Raw genomic sequence first — 22,507 nt, 5'->3', positions numbered from 1 at the left:
GCCCAGGACCTGGAGCCGGGGTGCAGGCGGCCTCCTGAGCCACCCGGGCGGCCTCTGTTCCCCAGAGACCAGTCAGGCTAGGTTCAGAGGCTGTGAGACTGGGAGCCCCGCACCTGCGAAGATCCTGGAGCCAGCCCAGCCAAGTGCAGGGCCCCCAACTGCTGCAGGACACCCAGGCCGCCGGCTCACCAGGGATGCCAGGGCCCTGCAAGACCTCCCTCAGGGCAGGCCCCAAGCAGCAGTGCTGGGGGCTAGGTCTGCAGCCCTGCCTGGGCGTCGGGAAAGCAGTAACCACGCAGACACAGCGGTATCAAGGTGTATTGGGCGGTGTCGCTGGTGTATGGGGGGGCCCCTGTGGGCGGGGCCCCGCCCACCACCAGACCCGCCCATGCAGGCCCCGCTCCCATCCCACTCCTGGCGGCTTCAGCTCGTGTCGGTGTCCAGGCACGCGTCTCTGTCCCTCCACGTTCGTCTCTGCCGGGTGAGCAGCTGAGCCAGCGCGACCCCCGGGACCCACAGCAAGGGCAGCAAGGACAGCAGCGCGCAGGCGGCGAGCACCCAGCCTGGGTAGAGCTTCTCCTGGCGCGCGGGGAACAGCTCCTGTGGGACCACAGCCTCATTAGGTGACGCCGGCCACCCTGGGCCGTGAGGCTGACCCCTCGCTCCTCAATCCAAGGAGCAAGAGCCAACTGCCCACCCGGACTTGGATGGGAATGGAAAAGGCGCGGCCAGAGCAGTGGCCAGGACTTGTGGCCGCTCCCCACGGTTCCCCTGGGCTGGGAGTTTGGGAACCTGGGCTGAGCTTCTCTTGGGGCTGGGGACTCCCCAAGGTAGGCCTAGGTATCGTGTTCTGGAACCAGAGGGGCTACATGGCCTCAACCCACTGGGCATCGTTGGAGGCCATGTCCCCAGCTTTCTCCCCTGTACACTGGTGGCACCACCCACCTGGCTGCAGGTACCATGGAAATTCTTCAGAAATACATGGTCACTCCTCCTTCACCTGCCTTTGGTGTTCTGCTAGGGAGGGACTTTCCGAGACATATTCGGAGAGGAGTGGCGTCCACATTCCCGAGAAGGGGTGGCATGGAGAGGTTTTGAGCGGCCACCAGTGGGGACTCAGGGTATGTCAGGGGCTGGCACTGCTCAGAGCCTCTGAGGCATTTTCAGAGTGTGGCTGGCACTCTGATCCCTCCTCAGGAGGCTCTTGTGTGGAAATGGCCTCAGCCAAACTGACCCACTGGGTGGCAGGCAGTAGGGGACTGCGCAGGACCTCTCTCGTCACAGACGAGGAATGGGCAATTGTCCAGCTCCCGTCCCCATGCCACATGGGCAGGACACAGGCAGGGAGGGTGAAGCCACATCCCCAAGAAGGAGCTCCAGGGCCCTGTGGGGTCTCTGGGCTCTGGGTACTGCTCAGGTCCTCACTCCACTGACCAGGTGCTTGCCCACAGTCACCCTGATCCCATTTCTGATCCCAGCGGGCACTCAGGGATGCTGCACAAAGCCCGTCCTGTTCACATCCCTGACTTCCCAGTTTGCCAGGCAGAAGTGACCACACCACCTTGTCACTGGGACATGAATGTGCACCGCATGGGTCATTGGGCACTGGATGGCACCATGGAGGCCAGACTGAGCCCGAGGGGTCCCAGGACTCCCCAGGTTCCCGCCGGAAGGACCTACGTATTTGGGGTTCCAGGCCCTGTAGCTCAGTGGCTTCTGGGACAGGAGGGTGATGTAAGCCACGAAGATGGTCAGCAGCAGCAGGGGACTGACCACCCTCCAGGTCAGCCGCCAGTAGGGGCTGGGCCGCCTCCCGGTCATCCATGCAATGTCATCGCAGAACCTGCACCAGATGCTGGGCTCAGGCTCCATAAGGCCCGTGGAAGGTCCACACACTCCAAGCTGAGGACCAGACCCTAACTGGCGTCCAGCCTACACCCTCTGGTGCCTCGGCAGCTCCCTAGGGCAGAACATTCTCAGCGGTCTGGGCAGTTGCGGGTTGTGCCTGTGCCCGGCACCCATTCCCCTTCACACCCTGGTGGATCCCAAAGGAGCGCTCGTAGGGCAGCAGCTCACCGTTTCATTCCGTAAACATAAGCGACACCCACAACCTCGAGGAAGGCCAAGATGAGCAGGTTCAGGGAAGCGGCAACATTGTCAAAAATCTCCAGCCAGTAGTTCCCAGACTGCAGCGTGAAGCAGGTGGCGAAGAGGAAGCAGGCCAGGCAGACCAGTCCTGGGGCAGCGGGAGAGGGGTGTGGGGGGTAAGGGGATGGGGGGGTGGAAGTGTGGGGAGGGTCAGGAGGAAGCCAGTCAGGCAGAACTGCCCTGGGACAGACAGCGGGGAGGGCCAGGGCACCCGGGCTGGAGACTTCTCTCAGCTTCCCACCCTCCATCCCCACCCTCCCCAGTCTCTTTTCTGTACTGTGCTCAAGGAGCAGGAAGGACCTGCTTTCCTGCTCTGGATGGGGAATTTGGCCTCTGGGTCCGTGGGGGAAGGGCAGCCCTGAACTTCCCTCGACCCTCAGCTCTCCCATGATGGCTGTCAGCGAGGGGCAGCCTGGCTCAGACTTCCCCTGAACTCAGGCTTGGCCCCTTGTGCTCTCCATCCAGGAGGGGCATCTGGACAGCAGGTGGGAGTAGATGGCCGGATGCTGGGGACGAGTCCTCCAGGGCCGCCGAGCTGTGCACTCACCAGTCAGAGCCTCCTTGGGGACCCATCTGGGCAGGACCCCCACGTCCAGCATGGGTGTGATGACCGCCTCCATGCTCCCGAACATGGTCGATAGCCCCAAGGTGAACAGCATCCCGAAGAAGAGCACAGCCCACGCAGGAGCCCCCGGCATGTGGAGGACGGCCTCCGTGAAGAGGATGAAGGCCAGGCCCGGGCCCGAGGCACTCTGCAACACACGGAGCCCCAGGCTTCGGGCCACGCACACATGCACTCCACCACACACATACGCCTGCCTGCAGAATGCACACACTGTCTCCCAGGCTGAGGGCATGAGTGCACATCGCCCCTCCTCGTGTGGGGCTGAGGTGGCTCAGGGCTGGCCCTGCCTTCTGGGAGACCAGGCTGCAGGTGATCTCTGCAGGGGAGGGTCCTTCCCCTTTAATAACCCACACCCACAGCAGGCAGCTGGGCCTGGAACCCAGGGCCTTTTATGCCTTGGGTCAGGCACCCTGAGATGCATCCCACACCTGCCTCCTGGCTCTGCACCCCTGCCTGGTGCCCCCAGGTCCAGGCATCCACTGGCCTTGAGTGTGGCTGGACTCCAGCCATGCCCTGGCACTGTGACCCTCATGTTGGTCACCCCCTTTCCTGGGGTCTGGGCACCATCAGTGCCCACTCTTTCCGGTCAGCCCAACCCCCAAGACTGCTGGGTACAGTGTCTGCAGGACACAGCTGCCTCCAGGGCTTCGGGCTTTCCAGGAGGCCTGGCAACCTGAGACAAAGACAGACTGGGGTCCTCGGTTCACAGGCCCTGGCCCTGGGTCTGTGGGAATTGTCTGCAGCCTTTGGCAGTGGGGCACAGCTAGTACGGCCCTGGTGCTCCTGTGGACGCCCCCGCCTGGCTACCCCACTGGGTGTGCAGGTACCTTATCCAGAAAGTCTTCCAGGCGGCAGACCTTTAGGGGGAGCTGGGCTACCCTCTTGGGCCAGGTGGCGTTCAGGTGCATGAGGACGGCCAGGTAGTCATCCCTGGAGATGCTCTGCTCTGGGAAGTCAAACTCGTTGATGAGGCTGAGGATGTTTCTGTGGGGACAGAGGGAACGGCCCCAGTTCCCAAACACATCCAGAGAAACCCTTGGTCGGTGCTGGGAAGAACAGTGTCCCTGGAAGGGCTGGGCCCCTCCTGCCCCTGTTGGGACCGTGTGGATGCCTCTGGCCCCGGTTGGGATCATGTGGGCCCCTGTGCTGTAACAGGGCGGCACTGGTGGGGGCAGAGTTTACTCCATGCACACTGCTGGGTTGGGGGAGAAGCTGTTCTCTATCCCCCGGGCTTGGAAGGGGAGCACTCCCCCATGGGTGCAAAGGGGGTGGAGGTAGTGGCAGCTTCGTCACCTCGAGGGTGGGACCTGATTCGCCCTGAGGGGCTGCCCTGCAGGCAAGGACCTGGGCTTCTGAAGGTTTGCTGCAATGACTTCAGCCCACACGCCTGCCCTTCTGTCTCCACTACCAAAGGCTCATTCTGTCCTCAGGGCTTAAGGTTCAAACAGAGTCACCCAAGGGCAGGGCACGTCTATACCAGCAAACACCTTTTTGGGGCTCCCGCTGTTCCTAGAACAATCCTGACGATAGAGGCCTCCCTCCCCTCATTCCAGCCCCATGTGGCATGCGAGGCTGGCTTGGGCTGTACGGCGCAGGCTGTTGTGCACACAGCTGGTCCTTATCCGCCTGCTCACTAAGATGTGCTTGTAACCCCAAGTCAATATTTGTGCACTTTTGTGGTTATTTGCGACATTCAAAGAGTGAGCAGAAATCAGAGTCGTCGCCATGCACCTCCCCGGCTGGGGCTGAACAAAGCCCAGCTCTGCCTTCTTAACCCGGCTCATCCTGTAAACCACTGTCCTCCCTGACCTGGCTCATCCTGTAAACCACTGTCCTTTCCGTGGCCTGCAAGTGCCATGTTTTCCACTTCTGTGTGCGTTTTCTTGGTGGCGTCCCTGTTGAAAAGCACCGTCGGGTGCAGTGCTGACGTACTGCCCTGCTCCCGACCTCAGGAGGCTGGGGTTGGAACATGGAGTTGCAGCAGCACTGTGGACACTCAGGGCCAGTCACTATCTGGGTGGGGCCGTCCTGGACACTGTAGGGTGCTGTGCAGCATCCTTGGCCTTCACCCACTGGGTGCCAGGCACACCCCTCACGCAAGTGTGGCCAACCAAAACTGTCTCCATAGGCTGCCAGACGTCCCCTGGCGGGGTCAGAGTCGCCCCACGTTGTAGGGACATGCTGTCTGGCCAGTGGGTTCTCAAGGACCCGCCTGAAGGTAGTTCACAAGCAAGTCAGTTGCCCTGAGAAGGCCGTGGGTCTGACGAGGCAGCTGCCTGTGCAGGGTACAACCTAGCTGTATCAGCGGCCTGGGACCACCACAGGAAAGGATGAGCAACGGTGCCTCAAACCACAGGAATTCAGCTTCTCCCGTTCTGGAGAACCCTGGTGTCTGAAATCCCCGTGTGGCCCCTCCCAAGCCTGCACAGGAGACTCCTCCCACCTCTTCCAGCTTCTGCACCTTCAGGAGTCCCTGGGCCGTGGCCACAGCGCTGCGACCTTTGCCTCTGTCTTCACGTGGCCTCCTCCTCTGTGTCTGTCTCCTCTTCTTATAAGTACACTGGTTATTGGATTTAGGGCCTACCCTACTCCAGGGGGACCAATCCTACTTAATTACATCTGCAAAGACCCTTTTCCATCCAGGTCACATTCTGAAGATTTGGGTGGAAGTGACCTCCTGGGGACACCATTCACTCCACACCCCTAGAGAAATGAAAAGTGCCCACGCCACCCTTCCTCACGCCGTGGGAGTCTCAGTGCGGCAGGCACCTGCCTGGCGGCCGTGCCCCACAGAGCCTGGCGTGGCCCCTGTGCTCACCTGTCCAGGCAGTGCCCGTGGTCATTGGTTGCCTTGAACCCCAGGACGGAGAAGACAGCGATGGACGCGTACAGGGAGGTCATGCTGTTGACCAGGGCGATGACCACCGCATCCTTCTGGCAGTCATTCCTGGGCACAAATGCTTGCTCGTCACGGGCTTTGCAGGTGGTAACTGGGCCTCACCCAGGGGAGGAAGTGAGGAGGGGGCTTCCCTCCTTGGCCCTCTCTCCCGCCTGGGCTACCCCTTCTCTGACCCAGGGGCTGCTGCTGCCAGTCCTGGAGTCTCAGGATGGCCTCGGACCCCTCCCTGCAGTCTCCTCCAGCGGCCCCAGCTCAAGGCTGCTAAGGGTCTGAAACCCATTCACCCCCCACCAAGGCCTTGGGGCCCATGGGGAGCTGAGAGGCATTCGTGGAGGGTCCGAAATGTAGACGCTTTGGAGAATCATCTCCAAAGGAGAAACATACACAAGCCCAGCTCCAGTGTGAGGTCAAGGAAGTAAGGTGTCAATCACAAACATTTAAAGCTTCCCTGGCATCCCAGCTGGCACTTCCTTCCCTAAAGACCACCAGCGGGCAGCACTGCCCAGGGACCAACCTCCCCTCCCATCTCATGCAAACTGCCTGCCTCTGAAGGGGGCACAAATTCTGGCAGCCACAGGAAATAAGGTTTGTTTCAGGTTCTTCACAGTGCACTGGGCTATGCATTTTACGATCTGTGGAATTGCACTTTGTAGGGTTCTGTGCCTATTATGACATCGTAAAAGCAGCACCCGCTCACGTCGGCACCAAGGGGCCTCGAGTCTATTTCAGGTGACCTTCAAGGCTTTTACGGCCCCATGTGCATTTTGATTGGTATCATGCCCAGTTACACCCTGGTTCCTGGGTGTGATTATCCAGGCTGTCTTCCTGCAGCCGGCTCCGGACGTGCTGGGAGCTGCCGCGAGGACCCAGGCCGTGGCATGAGGTTCTTATCTCAGGTTCACACAAGGCCACCCTTGGATCCACAGTGTGATCCTGAGATCAGGAAGTGCTCGGGGCATCTCCCCAAAGCTTCTCTGGCTGGACACCTGAGCCCGACTGCCTACCTGGGCGAGTTGTAACTTGCAAAAGCGATGTGTCCTCCAAAGGCCAGGGACAGAGAGAAGAATATCTGGGTGGCTGCGTCCAGCCACACCTGGGGGTTCTGGAGAATGTGCATCTGGAATGAGTAGGGAGAGCGTCTCACTCAGCAGGCAAACCACACCAGCCAGTGGCCCTGACTGTTCCGGAACGTTCCCAAGGCGGCTTTGGGGACACTCATGAGCAAGTGTGACCTGTACAGACACCAGGAACAGGGTAGGACCATGCAGGTGTGCAGGTGTGCAGGTGTGGAGTGGCAGCTCTGGACACGGCAGATGCCAGGCCCCTGTCCGGGATGTGGCCGAATGAACTGGTGGCTGTCAGGCCCGCTTGAGAACGTAGCTGGCAGGGTTTTCGGGGCTGGAGATGGGTTTGAGCAGCTCCTGCGTGGGCATGTTTACTGTGCCCTCTCTAACCTGGCAGTTCTGGGTGATTTGAAGGCCCGAGGGCAAGGATCCCATGGACGGAGCCTGGCTTTTCTGTTTCTGGGGGACCTGGGAAGGTGTCCTCTGTCTTCTGCTAGGACTCCAGGCAGCCATGCCCATACCCAGGTGCCCATTCCCACACCAACCCTTGGAAACTGCCTCAGGACAATGGGCAGGCAGTGCCGTGATCTTGGATAGTACAGAATGCTCTGGAAGCCGTGCAGGCTCCTGGAGCGGGCACTGGCTCCTGTGGCTCCCGGTGGGGTGCGTGCAGCTGGACAAGGCCCTTGGCGGTGTCAGGCCCAGGGCAGGGACATCCGGTCCCCAATCAGCCTCTCCCTGAACCCTGTCCCTCCTCCCCTGGCCCCTCACATCCATGTCCACTTGGTGTCCCACAGGTGCCAAAGTCCACCTGCCCCAGATCGAAGTCCTCCTCCAGGCTCACTCCAAACCTGACCTCTTTCCTGAGGCCCCCCTCCCGCCGTGCCATCCTGGGCCAGCCTCACCCCTGACCACCAGACAGCACAGCTGCTGGATGTATGGCTCCTGGCCTCTCACGCTTCCAGGTAAGGAAGGGAGCTGCTGGCCACCGCCCTGAAATGTGTGTGCTGGAAGCCCTGAACTTTGATCCAAGACCCACTTACGTTGGGAGTGAACAAGTAGATTAGTCCTTTTGTGGCCCCCGGCAGGGTCAGCCCTCTGATGACAAAGATGGTCAGGACCAGGTAAGGGAACAAGGCTGTGAAGTAAATCACCTTGAAACAAAAGGTGGAGTGGTGAGACTTGAAATGGCCTCTGGTCCGTCCACAAGCCTTAGAGAAGCAGGCAGGCTCCAGACACCTCCCTAGTGGTCAGAGTAGCCGCTTCTGGCATGGGATCGACCAGGATGGATTGGGGGGCACCTTGGGGGATTGTGGGGTGCAGGCTCAGGCTAAGCTCGGAGGGTTTGGGGCTCACCAGAAACAGTCACATGCACATTCGTTTACACGTTTGTGCCCTATCCAGCACTGGCCATCTGGGAGAGTCAGGCCTCCTTTGAGCACAGGGGCTGGGCCCTGAAGAGGGGTCTGAGCTGTGTCCCCTCCCTGGCCTCCCTCTCCCAAACCACCCGCCTCCACTTGCCTCTCTCCTGGTCACGCTTATTTCTGACTGTGTCCTTTCCCTGCTTTGGTCCCCTCTCCGGCCTCCCTCCTGTTCACTCTCAAGCTCTCAGCCCTACTGTGTGGCTGGAGTCCTCTTCCTCCCACCCTGATGCCCTCACCTGGCTGCCATACCCTGTGACCCTTCTGCCCACATAAAGCTATTGTCCCAGCTCTCATCAGCTGTGGACAAGGGTCTGCACACGAGGTGTCCACATGGAAAAGCATCTACAAGTGGACAGTCCTCTCTCACTCTCCTTCTCAGCTCCCCCAACACAAACTGGCTGCAGAATTACCCGGGATGCATTTTTTTTTTTTTTTTTTTTGAGACAGAGTCTCGCTCTCTTGCCCAGGCTGGAGTGCAGTGGCCCAATCTCGGCTCACTGCAACCTCTGCTGTCTGGGTTCAGGCAATTCTTCTGCCTCAGCCTCCAAAGTAGCTGGGATTACAGGCTCCCAACACCACGACTGGCTATGTTTTTTTTTATTTTTAGTAGACATGGAGTGTCACCATGTTGGCGAGGCTGGTCTTGAACTCCTGACCTCATGTGATCCGCCTACCTTAGCCTCCCAAAGTGCTGGGATTACAGGCGTGAGCCACTGTGCCCAGCTTGGGATGCATTTTTAAGGACCTTTATAATAGGATTATTTGGAATTTCTGGCTGGTTGCTTTGTCTCATTTAGTAATTCCAGTCCTCTCAAGCATGAAGACCCCTGCCCTCCACATAAGAGGAATGACAACCTCAGTACACGGAGACACTGCCCAAGGCATGGGGCACTGGGGTCCTGGGTCTGAGGCCCGCGGGTCAGGAAGCACGGTCCAGGGTGCATGGACTGAGTGCCATCATTTGAAAAGAATCCACACATGTGTGATACCAGACTAGAGATGATAGCACACACCAGAGAATACAGGATGAGGACTCTTCTGGCTTGAGGGGCCCAGGCAAGCAGGAGGCTCAGGTTCTACTGGTCCTTTCTGTGCCCCCAGTGGAAACCACATGGGTGAACATCCATAGTTTTTCTCATTATTTAAGCCTCTTTGAAAGGTAATCACTTGTTTAAAACAAAACTGATAATAATGCATTCGCTGTCTATAACACTTTATAAGTAAAATATATGACAACAATAGTGCAAAGCCTGGGAGGGAAAAATGGGATAAAATGCAATGACATTCTTTTTTTGTTTTGTTTTGTTTTTGTTTGTTTTGTTTTTTTTTTGAGACGAAGTCTCACTCTGTCGCCCAGGCTGGAGTGCAGTGGCCGGATCTCAGCTCACCGCAAGCTCTGCCTCCCAGGTTTACGCCATTCTCCTGCCTCAGCCTCCCGAGTGGCTGGGACTACAGGCGCCGCCACCTCGCCCGGCTAGGTTTTTGTATTTTTTAGTAGAGACAGGGTTTCATCGTGTTAGCCAGGATGGTCTCGATCTCCTGACTTCATGATCCGCCCATCTCGGCCTCCCAAAGTCCTGGGATTACAGGCTAGCCACCGTGCCCGGCCGCAATGACATTCTTAAATGACCATAGAATACCCCAAGATCACTTAGTGATCGACCATGACAGGCTAGAGACATAGACTATAACCTCTAAAGCAGTTACTAGGATAACAAGAGAGAGTTAAAGCTAAACCAACCAAGGAGATAGAGCAGGATCCTGAAAAATACCTAGAGAAAGAGAGGAACAAGAATAAAAAAAAAACAGATGGGGCAAATGGAAACACGTCTGAGGATAGAGCTAAACCCAACCATATCAATAATCACATTAAATGTAAATGCTCTAAACAACCCAAATAAAAGGCAGAGATTGTCACATTGGTTAAAAAAAGCCAGATCCAATTGTATGCTGTCTACAAGAAAAACACTTTCAACATAAAGACACAAAAAGGTTAAAAGAAAAAGGATGAAAAAAGTACACTCTGTTAACATAGCCCAAAGAAATCTGGAATGGCTATTTTAAAACAAAGTCAATTTCAGAGCCAAAAATATCACCAGGATAAAAAAGGTTGCTTCACAGTGATAACGGGATCAATACCCTAAGAAGACGTTGCAATCCTAAGTGTTTATGCCCCTCATAAGAGCTTGTAGACACAAAGCAAACACAGGTCGATGGGGAGGGGTCCTTGGGGCCGGAGGAAGCAAGAGAGGGGGTCGGGCCCTGCCAGCTCTCACCTTCCCTGTAGTCTCAATGCCTCTGATGACACACATGTACACGACTGCCCAGGACGCTGCCAAGCAGAGAAGCAGCCACCACTGGATGGAGCCACTATCATTGATGTCGGCTGTGATGTTCAGTGTCTGCCGGTACCAGAAGTAGCTCACGGCGCTGCTGCCCTGGCACTCCTCCACGAACCCTGCAACCAGGGGGCCTGTCACAGGCTGGCTATGGGGCATAGGCACCCTCACCATGTGGCTCTTGAGCTCAGTTTCCCTGGGCTGCTCTCAACACTGCCCTTCTGGGCTGAGGTGCCCTTTCACTTCGTTTTGGGCCCAGGGCTGAGATGGAGAAACAGACGTGGCTATGAAAATGAACAGGCTGAATGAACCTCAAAGGGAAACTCCACTTTGTGAAGGTTTATGAGCCCTGCTGAGCCCGGGTAGCCTGCAGCCTCTTGGACGTCACTGTCACAGTGTAAAGCTCACTTTCTCCTGCCACCCACCGTCCCAGACCCCCAAGAATGGCACAGAAGCACTGGACGGACAGTGGCTGCATGTGTCAAATGTGTGGCTGACTGGTGCTTGGGGAGAAAGTGAGGCTGTAGCCAGGTGGGCAGATTGTCCTGTGACTCCCACTTCCTCCTTGACAGGGCCACAGGCTGATGCAGGGAGCCAGAGACAGCGTCTGACAGCAGCAGGCTCCCACGACATCTCTCAGGACCCACTGCAGCCCATTCCTGGGACACTTGACTGGGGAAATGTTGGGGGGCCCTCATGGAAAAGTCTGAGGATTACTGGTATCCCAACCAGGCCACTGCCCATGTCACGGGGCTCCTCCCGTCACACTGTCCTCTGGCCCCAAGTCCCCCTCTAAGGCCCTGCCAGTCATTGACCCGAGCACTGTCACAGCCCAGCTCTGAGTGGGCACTGCCTGCCCCACACTTGGCTGAGAGAAGGGTGTGGGCAGAGTTGACCCCTCCGGGCCCTTTGCTGGGGAATTTTTCCTTCAGTGGAGCGTGGGGCAGATGTGGGAAGGGCAGTTATAGGGCCCTGCTATGTGCATTGAGAGTGGACTTCACCCCTCCAGGCCTGCCTGAAAATCAAAGAGCTGGCCTAAGTGACCCCAAAAGGAAACCCCTGGACAAGGTAGAAGGAATTTGGAACCGACAAACCATCATCCTGGAACTCGGGCTGCAGAGAGCCTGTCCTGAGGCCACTTCCGGAGTGTGGCTGGGAGGAACCCTGACAGGACCACCCACCCTCAGAGAGGCGCCAGGAGGCTGATGTCACATTCGGGGCTCTTGGCCTCCCCAGAGTGCCCAGCTCTGGCCCAGGGCATCCAGGTGCAGACTCAGTGTTGGTCCCCGAGGCTGGTCTCATCCAGTACCAGCCCAGTGTGAGTTTTAGTCAGCAAGAGGGAGGAAGGAAAGAAAGTCAGAGTTGCTTCCTGAGCAAGTCATTGAAAGCTACAACTATCAGTTGAGCGCAGTGACTCACGCCTGTCATCCCAGCACTGGGGAGGCTGAAGCAGGAGGATCACTTGAGCCCAAGGGTTCAAGACCATCCTGGGCAACATATGGAGACCCTGTCTCTATAAAAAATAAAATTAGCTGGGTATGGAGGCATTTGCTTGTGGTCCTAGCTACTGGGGAAGTGGAGGTAGGAGAATCACTTGAGCCAGGAATTGGAGGTTGCAGGGAGCTGTGATCGCACCACTGCACTCCAGCCTGGGCGATAGAGGGAGACCCTGTCCCAGAAAAGACAAAAAAAAAAAGAAACTATAACTGTCATTCATGTCTCAAGGATCTCCCCAGAGGGAGCTCCTGGCTAAAGTCTGGACCAAAAGTCTGTTTTGTTTTTTGTTTTTCTGAGGCAGAGTCTCGTTCTGTCACCCAGTCTGGAGTGCAGTGGAGTGATCTTGGCTATCTGCAACCTCCATTTCCCAGGTTCAAGCAGTTCTGTCTCAGCTTCCTGACTAGCTGGGATTACAGGTGCCCGCCACCATGCCTGGCTAATTTTTGTATTTTGAGTAGAGATGGGCTTTCACCATATCGGTCAGGCTGGTCTTGAACTCCTGACCTCAAGTGATCTGCCCACCTCGGCCTCCCAAAGTGCTGGGTCGACAGGCGTGAGCCACCATGCCCAGCCTAAAGTCTTAAATTTAACAACAGCAGTGCCATTGCATGACCATGCCATGCACACGGCTGTAAGGGGACCTCGGTGGTCTAGGCCTGGGAGGAAAGCACAAGACAGAGTGGAGGTCATGAGAACTGGACTGCACGTGTGCTCCTGGGGAGATCAAGGCATGTGCATGTGTGCACAGAGCGACTGGTTCCCCGGCCCTCCCCCTGCGGTGAGCATCCACCACCCGCACCTGCCCTGATACTGGGCACGCTGCAGCCCATGCCTCTCTCGGCAGTGCCCAGACCCACACAGCAGGCTGCGCCCAGCTCACCTGTTCTGTTGAGGTCTGGTGGGCAGGAGCTCCAGGGCAGCGGGTGCTGGAAGGAGTTGAGGAGGTACCACAGCACCCACGCCACAATGGCGTTGTAGTACAGGCTGATCAGCAAGGACAGTGTGACAGAGCTCAGCCCTGCAGACAGGGACCATGTCAGGCAGCCCCGGGGCTCCTCCCAGCTCCCTCTGCCCAGAAGCAGTGAGAATAAAACAAAAACCATAAAATAACACATGCTGAAGGGCACGACTGAAAGCCAGGCCTCCCTCACGCCTCACACGTGAATGGCAACCCCAGCTTCCAGGTCCTTCCGGGATGTCCTGGCACACACCGTCTCCATTTCTGATTCTCCCCGAGTCACCACTGCTTCTCACACACACCCAAGGGCTCCCTGCCATCCCGCCCACCAGCTTCCCCTGGCCACGTGCGTACCACAGGCATGGACCTGCCCCCGCCCCACGGCTCATCCGGGAGGGCCCTGTCCCAGGCAGCCGCAGTCAGGACATGGGAGGACGGCGGCCTACCTACTCCACTGAGGTACGGGGAGATGGCCGTCCACACACCGACGCTGCCCTTCCGCAGCCGCTGGCCGATGGCGAGCTCGACATGGAAGATGGGGATCCCCTCGAAGACCAGTGCGATGATGTAGGGGATGAGGAAGGCCCCTGTGAGGAGGGGGTGCTCAGCACCTGCCCAGGTCGGGGGGCCGGGGGGTACTGTGGCATAGGCCGGGGGAGCCACCTGTGGTCTTCAAGGGGCAGACGGAACCGGAATGTTGGGGGCACCACTTGGGTGGCGGAGACACCCTTGGGGCACTGTCGGGTTGCAAACCCTGTCTCTGATTTCGGCTCAGTTGCTGAGACCTCTGATCAAGAGGGTAGGGCCCTGGAGGGGAGCAGGGGCCCCAAAAGGAGGCAGCCGACCCTGGACGAGGACTCGGGGTCTAAGTGTGACCCCTGTGTTGCATTTACTGAGGGACCAGCATTATTTGAGGCACCCGCATTTTCCTGGGGGCTGCTGTGGCTGGCAGTGGGGACTCAGTCTCTGTGGGAAGGAGGCATGCAGGGGCCTGGCAGAATCACACTCAAAACCTCTGCCATCAGCCTCCCCATGGGAAACAGCTCCTTTCACTGACGTGATTTTCAGAAAATTCATGAGTTTGCAGAAATAGTGACGACTGAGCATGTTTTTTAAACGCCCCCGTCACTGGAGGAGGCCTGGCTGCTTTTGTGTGAGGCGCCTGTTGGCCCCCCGGCTTCATGCTGCTCTTGTTGGAGCTTCATGCAGCACATGGCGCGAGCTGCTCTGTTCCCGCAGGGACCCCGGGGCGGCTGGAGGGATGCTCTGTTCCTGCGGGGACCCCGGGGCGGCTGGCCGGGTCTTCTGGGAACTGGAACCATCTTTACTCATGGGGATGTCGCGGAAGAGTGGTGTCTCCAACCAAGGCCCTGAGAGCTGCATCAGGGCTGAACCTGTCCCCCCACTTCCTGGCCTCTCAGGCCTCTGTATCTCCATCCAGCGCCATGATGGTGTCGCCCACAGGCACAGCAAGATGAAGGCCCCACGGGCCCCAGGGCAGGGGGAACAGGCCGGCTCCCCTTCCTGGAGTCAGTGGAAGCACCCAGTAGAGACGAGTGGCCACGCCTTCTGCCTGGGGCACCCGCAGTGGAAGGGGCAGACAAGGTGCCAGGGCCTGGTGCTGAGGATTCGAGCAGGGCTGGCTTCCCGTGGAGTCCACAGACCCTCCTGGCCCCAACGAAAGAGCTGGGCATGATCGATTCCTGCAATTTGACCTCTAAGTGCAGCTGCTGCCTACAAGACCTGCTGGGAGGATGCTGGTTCTCCCGGGCTCCTGGTTCCGTGGGCGTCCCTAGGCTGCTGAGGAGGCCCCTGTGTCTGCATGCTGCATCTCGATCCTCCTGGTGGCCTCACCGGGTTGGCAGCTGCACTGTTCCCCAAGCGAATCACTGTCTGTGCACGAGCTCGGGTCTCTGTGCAGCTTCCCTTCCATGCCCAGGGCTGTTGACTCCTCCCCAGCTGCATATGCACAGGTGCCAGGACAGGCTCCGGGGTGGCACTGACCTCAGGCCTTCTGCCCTAAGACGCTGACCTACATGGGTGCCGGCTGCCCGCGCTCCTCCCTGCTGCACTCCTCCCCGCCACGATCCTCCCTGCCGTGCTCCTCCCCGCCACGCTCCTCCCCGCCGCGCTCCTCCCTGCCCTGCTCCCCTCTGCCACGCTCCTCCCCGCCGCTCCTCCCCACCACGCTCCTCCCTGCCGCGATCCTCCCCTCCTCCCCGCCGTGCTCCCTCCCGCCTGGCATCTCCTGCCAGCTCCACTTTGCCAGGCAGGATCCGGCTTCTACAAGCTCATTTCCAGGTCATCAACACAACCTTGCTCTGGGTTTGTGTCACCATGAGACTGTTCTGTGATTGCCACGGGAACAGGGAAGCCCGAGAGCGGGAGGTGAGCCTTCACCCCCGTTGGTTTCTGCACCGGACTCCAGGGGCAGCATGTGGGGGTGGGACAGCTCTTGTCCATGTCATTTACACAGGGCCAGAAAGACAAGCATTGAAGAGGGGAAGCTGAGGTCTACAGACTCAGCCTCAGGTGGAGGCACCTGACACCCCAAGATGCCTCCTGGGAGAGTGGGGACAGCCGTGGCCGGGGCCTGGAGCAAAGGGTAACAAAACCGACGGCACCCCAGGGAGCTCATGGCAGGGAGTCCCCACACCTGCTTTTCTTAGGGCCAGGTTCCCGTGTGAATGGGGGACGCACCCAAGCCAGTCCCTCTTCCCCCCACTCCAGCCTGCACCGCGAGAGCCCTTCTTCCCTCCCCTCCAGGCTGCACCGCGAGAGCCCTTCTTCCCTTCCCTTTAGCCTGCGCTGTGAGAGCCCCTCTTCCCTCCCCCATCTCCAGCCTGAACCATGAGAGCCCCTCTTACCTTTCCCCTCTTCAGCCTGCACTGTGAAAACATCACTGCCCCCACCCCCAGCCTGCACCGTGGAGCCCTCTCCCCTCCCCGACCTCCAGCCTGCACCTGAGGTCTCGCAGCCAGTGTGTGACCAGCCACCCATCCCGTAGTAGGGGCTTCATGGCCACAGGCGCATAGTGGCAGGGTGGAGGACAGATGTGGGTGGTGTAGGCACCACGTCACAGTGGTCAGGGGCTCCGGGTTCCAGATGTGGGATCCACTGTCCAGGGAGCCCTGCAGACTCCAGGCCGGCAGGTGCCCCGGGTCCCAGTGACCCTGCTCTGTGGGGAGGCCCATCGAGCCTGGGCTGGGGCCTCAGGTGACCAGGCTGAGGTCAGTTTGGCAGAGATCACCCTGATGAGATCATCAAAGGGAAAGATTTGGGGAGAAGTGAGCTGCTCTCTGTGACTGATTTGGGGAAGTTGAATCTGCTGTGTTTAGGGGAGAAGAGATGAGAGGGTTTTCTGTGAATATGAGATTGAGGCCACAGCTAAGATCTTCACGAAATAGGAGCATCGACTCTGTGGCACACCAGAGGCATTTAAAGCCGTATTTAGACTGCCATGTGGGCATAAATGTAAATTAAAAACCAACCAGAGTGTTGTGGTTGGGGGTGGTGGCTCCGTTGGCCAACCCAAGCCCAGCATGGAGGGCGCTTTCCCTGGCCTGCGTGGGCCCAGCTCTCGCCGGGCAGCCTTTACGCTGAACGTGCAGGAAGAGACAGTCAGTCCATGCATTCTTTCCGAATCTGAAGAAAGAAGAAGGGTTGATTCCCCATGGTAAGTGTCTACACAACTCCTTTTTGGGTGTTTGTTTTGAGACAGCATCTTGCTGTGTCACGCAGGCTGGAGTACGGCGGCACAGGCATGGCTCCCTGCAGCCTCGACCTCCCGAGCTCAAGCCATCCTCCCATCTCAGCCTCCTGGGTAGCCAGGGCTACAAGTAGATGCCGGCATGCCTGGCTACTTTTTACATTTTTTATGGAGATGGGGTTTCGCCATGTTGCGCAGGCTGCAGCTCCTAGTTTTAACAATTACGTGAAGTTTAGCACAGTGGTTCATGAGCATGGAGGATGCAGTGGTGTCTGCTGAAGATGGGAAAGGTGGCTGTGAACAGGTGGCTGCTGTTACAGTCGTCCACGCAGGATCGGGAGAAACGTGCACCTCACTGCACTGAGGCTGTGAGATGCAGAGGCCGCAGCACAGCCACTGAGCAAGTGCAGAGGAGAAGCAGGCTCTGCTCAGAGCAGCGGCAAAGGCCAGGGATTGCTGAGAATCGACCAGAGACATGCCCAGGGTCATGATGGAGAGACCCACAGGAAGGCAGAAAGGGAACCAAGCCGGGAGCCGTGAGGGTGCAGACGGTGCTCCCATACGGGCCCCCACTGCCTGGGCCCTGCCTGGGGTGAAGGCCGTCAAGGTGGAAACTGCCCCCAGGCAGTGTGGAAAGCAGCGCAGGGCTGAGAGAGGGCCGAAGAATCTCTTCTGGAAATTGAAAACCTGGTGTAAAGCTCAGAGGAAAAGTAGCAGCTGGCAAAATTTCAAAGAATAAAAAAGAAGGCCTTGCTCTACTACTAGGCGTCGAGACTTACGAAAAGGCCATAGTAATTAATACAGTGTTGTTTTTGGTGCAAGAATCCACAGATCTCAACAACACCTACCGCATACGGAAGCCGGTTGAACACCGGAGGCAAGAAGTAGTGGGGAGGAGGCCATGCTTGGTGAGTGAACTCACTTGTGTGGACAGCCAGCCCAGAGCCACCAGCTTAGTCATCAAAGCTTCCTGGGCTAAAGCCTTAAACCACAACAAGCGTTAGAGTGTCCCGGGCAGCTGGCCTGAGCCCATCGCTTGGCATTTACAGGTCTACGCTCCTTTGATTTAAAGGCGCTGAATATGTAATAAAGCAGGTGCCATGAAATGTCATAGATGTGATAAAATCACTGTAAATCTTTACCGCAATGTTTTGCTACATTCTGTCACAATATTGCTTTATAAGTCTTAGCTTTGAAGAGAACATGTATGTAGTTAAATACTTATGAATGGGAGAGCAAATAATATTCACCTTTGGTAGTCATGAGTATATGCAAATTTTAAAAGCTGCACAGTACCTGCTTCTTAATTATATCTTATTTTCAAAATCATCAATGAGGGATCCTCACAGTGAGACAAAGTGAAGGGCATGTTCACACACAGGGTGAGAATGCTGACCGCACGGCCCTTAGGAAACGTGTGAGTTAAATAAACTTGGATGTTTCATGACGTGCGACCCGGTGGCTTGCATCAGGAAGTTGATGGTACAGTCGTTCATGAGTGGAGCAGCCCTGAAGTCCCCACACAGCTGGCGGGCAGGGCTGTTCTCCCTCCTCAGCAGCACCCCAGGTGGGGGCCTCCCCAGCTCTGCCCCAGCGTGGAGCAGCTGAGTTTAAGGGAGGTTAGTGCCAGACAGTTTGACACACTGCAGGTGCTTAGCATTGGTAACTGGGTTTCGGCGGGCAAGGCATCGGCGGGCAAGGTGTCAGTGGGCAAGGCGCTGGCGAACAAGGCGTCGGCGGGTAAATCGCTGGCCGGCATTTCCAGCTCTGCGTGAAGCCTGCTGCCCGCACAACCTTGCAAGCTCCGGTGACTCTTAGCGGACTGAGCCGCAGCCCAGGCAGGGAGGGCCCCGGGAGCCAGGGACGCCTCTGCCCTCTGCTTTAGGGCTTTGGTGCTTTCAGAAATGCCTTCAAGGGGACTCTTTCATGATGAGAAGATCCAAGGCCCAACATGCACTCTCCAGCCCCACAGAGACCCCAATGCCCCGAGGGCAGCAGTGACGGGTGTTTCTTTTTGTTTTTTCTGTTTGTCCGCATTTCCAGCATTTTCTGAAGGTTGAGAATCTTTTCTTAACCAGGAGGAAAAACCCTTTAAAGGAGTAACCTTATAACAAGGGATAATTGTGCAGGGCTCTCAGGGAAGGAGCTGAGGCCCTGGGAACAGGCTGACCAAGCAGCCCGGCCTGGCCTAAGGAGGACTCTGCGGCCTGGGAAGCCCCTGCCTGTGGCGCCTGGGGACGACTCTGGTGTCCATGGGTGATGCTGGACGTTGGGTCCCTGAGAGGGTGGTTCATGCCTGTCCCTACCTCCTGTGTCCCCACATGGAGAGCAGAGTGTGACCCCCGCATGAAGAGAAGCAGGCACGGGGTGAGGGGAGGCTCGGGGCATGCAGGAGCCCATTTCAGTCAAAAATGCACCTCTGGGGGTGGTGAGTCCAAGGGTCGGTAAAGTCACCCAGATGGTTCTGAACATCCCGGTACTCCCTGCGGGGCTCTCCCAGAGAACCAAAGCCAGGGAGGCGAGGGGTGGGCCCCCAACTTCCTGCAAAGAACCTCGGGGAAGAACACCTGAGCACATGTCTGGACACACCAAGGCTGTGGCGAGGAAACCCAGAGCGGAGGATGTGTGTTCTTAAAAGAACCGATGACATTCAAATATAAGAGCGCTCACTGCTTGGAGTGTGTGTCGGGCGGGGGCCCACTCAACCTGACGCCTGGCAGGAAGCTGCCCGGAGGTCCCGGAAGACCACGGTGGACCCTGCCTGCTGTGGGCACTGGTGAAGCTGCCCTGAGGTCCTGGAAGACCGCAGGTGGACCCTGAGGGGACTGACTCTGCCGTGGGCAGTGGTGCACCCTGGTTTCCAGGAGGAGCGACTCTGCCCAAGCACTGGGGATGCATGGCAGGCGCCTGGCGGGTCAGGGTGGAGACGGCCTCCCCGGCTTAGGGGTCTGCCTTAGGACACAGGCTGGTGCTTACCTCCTCCATAGGTCTGGCACAGGTATGGGAACCGCCAGATGTTTCCCAGCCCCACAGCAAACCCGATGCAGCTCAGGAAGTACTGGGCCTTGTTGTCCCACTTGGGCCTCTCCTCCCCGAGGTCGCTGGTGGCCGGGTCTGGTTCTGGGGCATGAGCCATGGCCACTGAATGCCCCAGGCTGCAGGGCAAGGGTGGTGCCACACTCCACACCCAGCACCAGAGAGCCGTCTCCAGCGTCTGCCGGCGTTTGGAAGCCACAGGCAGCCCCCCTGCAGTTTTCTTTTCTCATTTATTTAAAGGAAAACCAGTGGAGCGTCATTAATGGGTAACTAAGGCCCAGGCCCTGGCTCCGACATTGGGCTCCTTCCCTGGCACCCACGTCCTCTGTTCCTTCTCTCATGCTCTGTGTTCCAGGCAAATGCCAGGCCTGGCACCACCCCCAGCACCATGAGGACTGTTTGCAAGGACAGCCTCATGATTTTTGTTGTGGACACCAGGACTCCCAAGACTGAGGCATATTTTAATTGTTTTAAATTTCTTCTTATGTTTTATTTAACCTTTTGATCTTGAGATACTTGTAGATTTTCACTCCGTCACTGTCAGAAACAACTCAGATCAGATTGCATGCACCCAAAGCCCAGATTCACGCAGGGATCCTTTCGGCCGCTCTTGGGAGGCCGGGGCTGCCCTCACACCCACTGCTGCCCTCGGGCCACTGGGCAGGACAGGGTGACAGGTACCCACTGTGCGTGGGGTCAGGGGGCTGCGGGGTGAGTCCTCCCCTGTGCTCGGGGCACCCCCGCCCGTGGGGGGAGGGTTGATGAGTTGACACCGGGTGAGTTCAGCTCTAAGGAGCTCCCCACAGTGCTCCCTGGACTCTGGAGCTCCTCCCTGCAGATGCTCCTGCCAGGGACAGGCCAAGGGCTCCCAGGTCCGCAATTTCCCAGTTCCACTGGACACTGCGCCCTTCAACCGTGTGGCCACAACTCCAAATCCATGAGTCCCAGGCCAGGGGCCCGGGTGGACACATTTCTGGAAGGTTCTTATTTGAGTGAGAGGAAGTGTGAGGAAAGAAGATGAGCAGAGCTGGTTGGCCTCCGCCGTGAGGCCGCGGGCCTGAGCCACGGCCTCCTCAGAGCAAACCTCCAAAGCCAGACCCCCAGGAGGAGGCAGGAGCTGGACCTGGCGTCCCCACCATCCCCTCTGAGGTCACTGGCTCACTCATCCCTCGACGTCTGGACAACAGTAACTTTTAGGGTGAGAATATTAAATAGAAGGGATTTATTTAGAAACGTATACTTTATGCCCACAAAACCTGCATTTCTACCACATTTACAGAGACACTGAAACCTACGAAACAACGCATGAATCAGGAGATGTAGACGAGATGGGAGCTCCCACCCAGGGTCCTATGGCAGGCACACCAGGGTACACCAGTGGATGCCAGGTCACACCAGGGCACACCAATGCACACCTGTGCACGCCTGGCTGGGCCTCCTAGGCAGACGCCACAGGGCAGCATATTAATGGGTGACTGATGGGGATTTTCTTGACTGAGGCCCTAAGAGCAGGAAAAGATGAGGTGAGACCCTATTGAAGTCATCAGCAGGCGAGCCCCTCAGTGGCATCACAGCCGGGGGCAGAGGCCATGATGTTTCCCCCCAACCTCTGCTGCTGTGGAGTCTTGCCCATCCCAGGGCCCAGTGACAGTCAGCAGGGGTGGAAGAGGCCGGTAGGAGGACTCAGTGTGTGCAGTCTCCGCCGGACGGGGTGCTGTCAGTGTGTGCGGTCACCGCCGGACGGGGTGCTGGAAGGGACGAGTGTGAGTGGAACATCACACCAGTACACACCAGGCTTTCAGTCCTGCCCATAGGAATTCTCAGAATATCAGTTTAATGTAAGCATCCAGATTCTTCCATGGAAAGCAGAGGTGATCTGTCCGTTGAAGCAGATGTTCCAAGTGCCGACTGCCTGTGGCTGAGATGAAACGTCGAACCCCAATGGGGCCCGTCCCGTGATGGGGGCAGGGCGGGGGCCAGGCTGGGCTTCACTGAGTGGCGCAGGGGCTGGAGGCTTCTGGGGGCTGCATGGTCCTTGAAGGTGCCCTGGACACATAGAGTGCCCAAGGATGGTGCCAGGACCGAGTTACCCTGTAACCCATCTTTTCCAAAGTCTGGCTAAAGTTCACACAGCTCATGTCCTCTGTGCACAGAGTGGTGTTTGCCTTGAATTGTGTCAAGCTGAGTTTTATTTAACTGCTCATCTATTTGTGGTGGCAGGAGCAATGATTAAATGGCTGGCATTCGTTAAGCTGGGCAATGGCCAGGACGCAGAGACTTGGCAGAGGCCGACTGGAGGCACGGCTCCGGACGATGCAGCCAAATTTTCTCAGAATCGCCAGCAACTGCCCGCTCTGGCTTCTGAGAGGCTGCTCCCGGTCAAGGGCTACGGGGCCCTGGGAACCCCCGGGTCAAAGGTCAACACCAAGGGGAAGGGGATGGGTGGGGGTGGGCAGCAAAAGTCGCTCCCAGCAGCCAAGACAGTAACCTGTGCTTTTGTCTCCTGCCATCCACAGAGAGGAAGCACAGAGGTGCTGCCCCCCACCCTGGCTGTAGCTTCTGCTTCCCCTGGGCATGTGCAGGATGTAGCATGTCCCCAGTGGTCTGCTCCCCCAGCCTCTGCACATGCACCCTGTGTCTGTGGCAAGGACGGACACAGAGGACGGCTGGGCCCTGAGTGGCAGGCATGTGTCCCATCGAAGTGTATGCACACATATCCACACGTGTCCATATGCATACATACATACATATGCACACACAGCACACATCACACACTTACACACAACACGCACGTATACACAGACACAC

The 22,507-nt window shown here is 57.8% G+C and overlaps 1 protein-coding gene across 3 annotated transcripts; it reads right to left on the bottom strand.

Annotated features, from left to right (window-relative positions):
• Positions 1-369: 369 nt before the first annotated feature.
• Positions 370-19,923, bottom strand: SLC6A18 (solute carrier family 6 member 18). 3 transcript variants are annotated; one of them, XM_033178719.1, is made up of 12 exons: positions 19,640-19,923; positions 13,401-13,541; positions 12,877-13,014; positions 10,437-10,618; positions 7,780-7,890; positions 6,677-6,789; positions 5,592-5,720; positions 3,601-3,757; positions 2,696-2,900; positions 2,077-2,236; positions 1,681-1,843; positions 370-600 (listed from the first exon to the last, which is right to left on the bottom strand). In XM_033178719.1, exons 1-12 carry the CDS (start codon positions 19,797-19,799, stop codon positions 424-426), a joined length of 1,836 nt encoding a protein of 611 aa, XP_033034610.1. In that variant the 5' UTR covers positions 19,800-19,923; the 3' UTR covers positions 370-423. The 3 variants fall into 3 exon arrangements, with proteins under 3 accessions (XP_033034610.1, XP_033034611.1, XP_033034612.1); XM_033178720.1 differs by lacking the exon at positions 13,401-13,541 and having other exon boundaries at positions 19,640-19,904; XM_033178721.1 differs by lacking the exons at positions 12,877-13,014; positions 13,401-13,541 and having other exon boundaries at positions 19,640-19,904.
• Positions 19,924-22,507: the final 2,584 nt, after the last annotated feature.

This window comes from Trachypithecus francoisi, unplaced genomic scaffold, assembly GCF_009764315.1.
Source record: "Trachypithecus francoisi isolate TF-2019V2 unplaced genomic scaffold, Tfra_2.0 Lachesis_group2, whole genome shotgun sequence".
NCBI classification, from domain to species: domain Eukaryota; kingdom Metazoa; phylum Chordata; class Mammalia; order Primates; family Cercopithecidae; genus Trachypithecus; species Trachypithecus francoisi.
Note: the sequence above shows the minus strand (reverse complement) of the source record. Positions and strands in the feature narration are given on the sequence as shown.

Excerpts from the sequence above, each read along its gene's own strand:
- SLC6A18 (XM_033178719.1), bottom strand. The coding sequence starts at position 19,799 with ATGGCTCATGCCCCAGAACCAGACCCGGCCACCAGCGACCTCGGGGAG. Across the intron at positions 13,542-19,639 it reads GTGCCAGACCTATGGAGGAG|GGGCCTTCCTCATCCCCTAC; the intron begins GTAAGCACCAGC and ends CCCTCCTCACAG. Across the intron at positions 6,790-7,779 it reads TCTACTTGTTCACTCCCAAC|ATGCACATTCTCCAGAACCC; the intron begins GTAAGTGGGTCT and ends TACTCATTCCAG.